General features: G+C 57.3%; 1 protein-coding gene across 1 annotated transcript; it reads right to left on the reverse strand.

Annotated features, from left to right (window-relative positions):
• Window positions 1–317: 317 nt before the first annotated feature.
• Barx1 (BARX homeobox 1) lies at window positions 318–3,896 on the reverse strand. Its single transcript, XM_052156738.1, has 4 exons — window positions 3,466–3,896; window positions 1,511–1,802; window positions 1,341–1,425; window positions 318–1,004 (listed from the first exon to the last, which is right to left on the reverse strand). The coding sequence occupies exons 1-4, from the start codon at window positions 3,686–3,688 to the stop codon at window positions 840–842; spliced, it is 765 nt and encodes a 254-aa protein (XP_052012698.1). The 5' UTR covers window positions 3,689–3,896; the 3' UTR covers window positions 318–839.
• Between the last annotated feature and the right edge of the window lie 2,104 nt (window positions 3,897–6,000).

Below are 6,000 nucleotides of genomic sequence, written 5' to 3' on the forward strand. Positions count from 1 at the left end.
ACTGAGGATCCCATTTGCCTTAAAAGAGTTGGTCAGGAACTCCCTAAGGAAGTTCCAGGAGACCTAATCAACAACTTGTATAGCTCAGAGCTCTGGAACACTTATGAAATGGTGGCCAACTGATATCTCTGATGGTGCTCCCCCACAGCTGGGAAGGGAGAGTCCATACTGGCCCCGCACACTCAGGGTTAATTCCTAAGTAACTGCAGTGCTTGGGCCAGTAGGTAAGGGCACCGCTTGCAATTTCGAGTGCCTTTCCTATCTCACCGACCCTCTATCCCTCACGAATTCGGGAAGCCCACTATCAAGCCCCCCACTTGTGTCATAAAATATTTTTATTGGAAAAAAAGAGTCACCGTCTTTGCAAGAGAGGGGTAGAAGCCTCAGCGACATCGGGGACCAGTTATCAGCTGATCTGCTAGTGAAGACTCTGCAGGGCAGGGCTGTAGAGACCTGCACCCTGCGGCCCGGTCCCCAAGGCGCGGAAGCGAGTGTGTGCCTGCCGGTGTCCGGGCCCAGAAGGCCGGCTGGAGGCCGGGGGTTGGGGGAAAGTGTGGGCAAGGAGCGGGGCGTGAATGCGCGTGGAGCGCCGGGCACTGCGGAGGTCCGAGAAAGACCAGAAGCTTCGGCCACGCTGGACACGACTCTCCCAGACTGGGTGCAGGAGCTCGCTGAGACCTGGGATTGGCTTCCGGGCCTGTGTCCTTCCTTGTCTGGCCCTTAATTGTCCGCATTCAAAGTAGTAATGAAACGTTGAGAAAGCAAACGGGCATGGGTGCGGAAGGGCCAGTTCCTGGGTCCCCGCCTGCCGGCCGACCGCACCGCACCCTCGGCGACGCTCAGTCCTCGCAGTTTCGGTCGCTGGGCTCGCCCGGCGTCTCCGCTGTCTTCTCTGCCTCCTTGGCGCGTTCTTGCTCCGAGAGCTGCTCGCTCGTGGGGATGGAGTTCTTCTTGGGCCGCCCCTTGGGCTTGGTGGGGGACTCCAGGCCGCCACCCTGCAGCACCTACTCCGTGAATGAACAGTATTAGGTGATGAAAGAATCAGATCAAGAACCACCCGGTGCCCAGGACTCAACCGCGGCACCACCAGTGACTCCAAACCCTAAAGAAAAGGTGGCCGTTAAAGTGCTGCTGGGGAGAACGAGCCGGAGATGGGGGGCTTAGAGGGTGCCAGGAGGTGCCTGGGATAGGAGGGTGTGTCGGCTCCCTAAAGAACCTAAGCAAAAACAGCAGTGCACTGGATGGGATGGGCAGAAGTCTTAGTGTGAGGAGGGCGGGGACGACACCAGGGACAAAGCCCAGGAAACCCCGGCCCACAGGAAGCCACCAACCACACTCACTATTTTCTTCCATTTCATCCTCCGATTTTGATACCACGTCTTCACCTGTAACTGGCTCAGGCCCAGGGACTCGGCTAGATCTATTCTGGAAAGAGCAACGTACACCCTCAGCAGGTCAGACCACCACCTGCCTACTGTCCCCTCTAACCCAGTCTTGCGTTCGGCACTACCTGTCAGGGGTAGAGAGGTACTTCTGCTTCTCGAAGCGTTTCTCCAGGCCCATCAGCTGCAGCTCGGTGAATACGGTGCGGCTCCGGCGTCCTTTCTTGGCTTTCGTGCCGGGTTCTCCGGAGCCAGCTGCTTCCAGCTTCCCGCGGAGTTGCAGCTCCAGCGGCAGGTGCGATGCGCCTGCGGGGCCCGGCATCCCAGGCCCCGCGGCTAACAACGCGGAGCCCAGCCCGGAGCAGCCGAGCGGCGCCAGTGGGAACTTGAATACTGCGGCCTGCTCAGCCTTCAGCACCGCTACAGGGAGAGAAAAAAAAGAGAGAAGAGAGCCGGGGTGAACTGGATTCCAGCTTCGGAGGCCACAGCGCTCTGCTGCGCTTGGGAGTCTGAGCCAGCCACTCTCTGGGGACTTTAAAGCCAGCATCCTGGGCGACCCTCCTTCACGTAGCTATCCGGGAAGTCTAGAAAAGAATATCCCTCCCACCCCTTGCTCTGTTTTGGCGTCCCCATGAGTCAGCAGGCTTAGAGAGAGAAATCTCAGCAGAGATTTCGGGATTCTTTAGAATAAGGCCCCTGCTCCGAGGACACAGAGTATGCCTTTCGTGAAAAAGAGAAACCAAGAAGAAGCGGGTGGATTTGGAAGGTACGGGGAAGCTTTTGCGTTGGGAATAGAACACTGTGGAATGTGAGCATTTGTTTTTCTGGCCGTTGTGCTGTATCTACATCTTAGGCTTGGCTATTAGCTAGGAAAAGGTCACCCAAGCATCCTTTGCACGTGAAAATTGTCTTTCTTGTTTTCTCTGGTCGGGCTTTCCCCCATAAAAATCTTTCCCTGTTCGTAAGCCCTAAATCGGCTATTAGCCCGCTTCAAACGAATTGCTAACAACAGAGTCGTTTTATAGAAAACGGCAGCAGAGAGACCATGAACTAGGTGAACATCAAACAGGCAAACTGGACTGGCTGCCGCCAGGAGAGAACAGAATCTGTGGCCTGTCCCGAAGGCCTCTGGCTGAGCTGGAGTCTGTATAGGACGCTTCTGTTCCTGGTAGGCTTCTCATAAAGGAGACCCCTTAAAGGATGGACCTCCCTGGCCGAAAACCATCGGTGAGGAAGGGTAGTAGGAAGGCGGAAGAGAATCTTGGGGAGGTCGAGAAATAGAGGGGAGACGAATCCACTTTACCAAAAGGCTAGGAAGGAGGTCAACCAGAGAGAGTTACTACAAGCCCCAGGCCGAGCTGCAGTACAGGGCAGACTGCCCCACAATACTCCAAGAGACAAGCCCAAGACAGGAAAGATCTGAGCAAGGGGTTCAAGACCCATGGCAGTCCAGTTGACCTGGAGTGGAAGGGCCAGCTGGACAGCAGACCACAACCAAGCCTCTTTCCTTCAAACAAGGCCTACGGAGATCCTGGCTGCAACCCAGGCCTTGGTTGGTTGCTGACTGCAAAGCACGGGGCTCAGGGAGGTTCCTGGGTGGCTTGGGCCACTGTCCCACTGTCAGCATTCAGCACTGCCAGGCACGGCCCTCTTCTCCAGAGGTCTGAGCTTTCCCAGTCCGTGCAGCTACTGTTATGCCTAGTCAACCCTACTGCGAAACTCAGGCTCCCCCGGGTTTGAAGTCATTTTGATCCAGAGTGCTAGGTAGATTGCTTTTGCATCGACCATGGGGATGCGGACTCTGGTTCCTGGGCCTGGCCTATCACCCGATTTGAAAACACGAAGCCGCCCTGAAGTAGAAAACTTGAGGACGCAAGGCCTGGTTTCTGCGTAGCCCATTGCTCACACCCTCCACTTTCCCGTTGGAGTGCGCCAAGAGAGGTGCCTGGGGCCTGCGCTGAGCTGCATCCCAGGTCGCCCCAGAAACAGAGGGGAGAAAGAGGATGGATTGTGAACAACCCCACGGCTCGACTCCTATCCTCCCGCCAAGTCCCGACCGCTGCACGGCGGCCGCTGCACGTACCCAGGTGGCTGTGGAAGGGCCGGGCGGCCAGCAGCGCCTGCACGCCGAACTTCAGTAGCTCGCCCGCGGCAGCAGCGGCAGCCGCAGGCGCTGCGCCCTTGGGCCCGGGAGGCTCGGTGAGGATTTCTTCGATCATGAAACTGCGGTAGCGGTGCGGTCGATGATCGGCACATCCCTCGGGCGGACCAAAGCGCGCGGCGCCGGGCTCCCCCGGCCGCTGCATCGCTGCTCCCGGGGATGCTCCCGCGGCTAGGAAGCGACGGCGGCTAAGCTCGGGCGCGGGGCCCGCGCGGGGCTCTAGGCCGGCCCGCAGCTCGCGGCGGCGCGCGGGCGCCGGCTCATGCCCCCTCCCCCGCCGGCTGGCCGGGCGGAGGCGCAGGGCGCGGGCGGGGCGCGCGGGGCTCGGCCAGTCGGACCCGGGACTGCGCCCCCGCCCCGCGCCGCCGCGCCTCTAGCCCGGCCAGCCCCGCGTCACTGCCTTGCCCCGCCCGCCCTGCCCCGCCCAGCTCCACGCCGCCGCCCCCCACCCCCTAGGCCAGGCCGGAGGGAGGGACCCAGGAGGGAGGAAAGAAGGTTGGGAGGAGGGAAGGAGGGAAAGAGCCCAGGATAGGGGCTCGCCGGACGGGACCAAGGGAGAAAGAGGAGAGCTCGCCCAAGAGGACAGCCGGGAGGATAGGACACGGCGGAGTTGGGCAAACCGAGGATCTTGAATGAGAGGCGAGAAAAAGTCTGAAGACAGACAGCAAGGACTGCGCAGGAGCCTAGGCAGTGATGTGAAGGTGTCCAAGACGCCTCCTAGACGTGAGTGAGCCGGAGACGTAGAAAGGAGAGAACCTGGGAGGCGCAGGAGGGCACAGAGAGGGCACAACAGTCAGGCCAGAGGACTGGGTGGGATGGGGAGGGGCCGAAGTGGTCAGGAGGAGGAGGAGGGGCAAAAGCCACGCAGGGAGAGGGGTAGCCTTAAGCGGCTTCGTGAGGTCTGCGGGATGCTGTAGGGATCCAGTGCGCAATACCCCAGGGTGTAACTCTCAGGATGGCGACCACGCCTTGCACCACCCCCTTCCCTGTGCACCCCAACCTCATTTTACCATTCTGATCTCAATTCTCTTGAAGCTGCGCTGGGAGAGAAAAGATTCTCCAACTAGGATTTACCTAGATTTTGAATTTAAGCATACCTGGTTTCTCAGTCAACCGCCAGACTCAGTGGGCTGAGTTATGTTTACTCAGAGCAAAGGACAAGATCCGGGCAGAGGAATAAAAGGGGGAAAGACTATCATTACATGAACGTAGGGGTAGAGGATCATGGCGTGCTCTGAGAGTCTGGGGGCCTCATCTCTGAGCCCCAAGTCTCTTACAGGACTAAAGTTGAAGCTGTTAGATCTTCCTCCTTTTCTCTCCCTAAGCTAAACTCTGTTCAGCATGGTACTGACAGTTTCTGAGTTGGCTCAAGCCTGGAAAACTTGACTCTTGGCTCCAGGGAGTTTGTAGGGGTGGAAGGTGGGACCTTTCTATACCCAGCATGCCCCATGCTGGGCTGCTCAGGGGTAACAAGAAGGGTAGGGTGTCTTTGGGAGGTTAGGAGAGGTACTTCCTCTCTCTGTAGTCTTGGGTTCTGTCTCCACCCTACCCAACCTTGCCAGGCAGTGCCTCCTGGACTGGACTCCATGTTTTAAACCACTCCTACTTCCCACGAATGTTCTCCACAGAGCCTAAGTCCTCACCTCTGGGAAATGGAGTTCATCACACCCATAGCCCAACTCTTCAAGTTGAAATTTCTTCTGCCTGGGAAGGGAACAAAGGACATCTTTCCAGATGCTCTGCTGAGACACAGACCCCCACAAGCCTGTTGCTACAGCTCAGCCAAACATTTAGTGACTTTCTGAGCCACAAGACCACCATCAGGACCAAAGGGAAGTAATCTTAGTGGCTTCCAGTTGATTCAGACTCCCCGAGGGGAGTGATCAGGTAGCCAAAATAAGTCTTTTAGAAGGGTGATATGGGACCCACCAAGACTCATTGTACCCACACACATGTCAGACACAGAGTGGCAATGGTTTTTCCCACTTCTGACCCAATAGTCATCTTACTTCCCACCGAATAGAAAGTTAGTGACCACTCAGGACATAGAAATCTTGGCCAAACAACCTCCTCTCTCAATACAACTCAGTGCAAGGACTGGTCCAGGCACTCCAGTGAGTAGAAGCGCTTTCTAGGTACCCTGCCCACACCAGAACCAAGGCCTTTCTACCTCCACTGCTTCCACTCTGTCCAGCCCTGGCTCAACATCAGGGCCCTCCACTTCCTCTTGTTCATCAGAAGGAGTACAGCCTGGAATGGTTTCTACTGAGGGAAGAGTCCCAGCCTGCTCCCATCCTATCTTCTCTTATTTTGTCCCTGACAGAAACCAACCGTATCGTATCTGAACACTATGCACCTCCCTTCCAATTTCAGCCAGGTTTCCCAAAGGCAAGATTGGTCCTGGAAACAGGTTTGAGACACCAAGGCCACTCACTCCTATTGTCGATATCCAGTCAC

This window comes from Apodemus sylvaticus, chromosome 14, assembly GCF_947179515.1.
Source record: "Apodemus sylvaticus chromosome 14, mApoSyl1.1, whole genome shotgun sequence".
In the NCBI taxonomy this organism is placed as follows: domain Eukaryota; kingdom Metazoa; phylum Chordata; class Mammalia; order Rodentia; family Muridae; genus Apodemus; species Apodemus sylvaticus.

What these genes read in the sequence shown, in the direction of transcription:
- Barx1 (XM_052156738.1), bottom strand. Translation starts at nt 3,688, where the DNA reads ATGCAGCGGCCGGGGGAGCCCGGCGCCGCGCGCTTTGGTCCGCCCGAG. An exon ending in GCCCTTCCACAGCCACCTGG is followed by an intron (nt 1,803 to 3,465) that starts GTACGTGCAGCG and finishes CTCTCCCTGTAG; the next exon opens with CGGTGCTGAAGGCTGAGCAG. An exon ending in GGATGAAATGGAAGAAAATA is followed by an intron (nt 1,005 to 1,340) that starts GTGAGTGTGGTT and finishes TTCACGGAGTAG; the next exon opens with GTGCTGCAGGGTGGCGGCCT.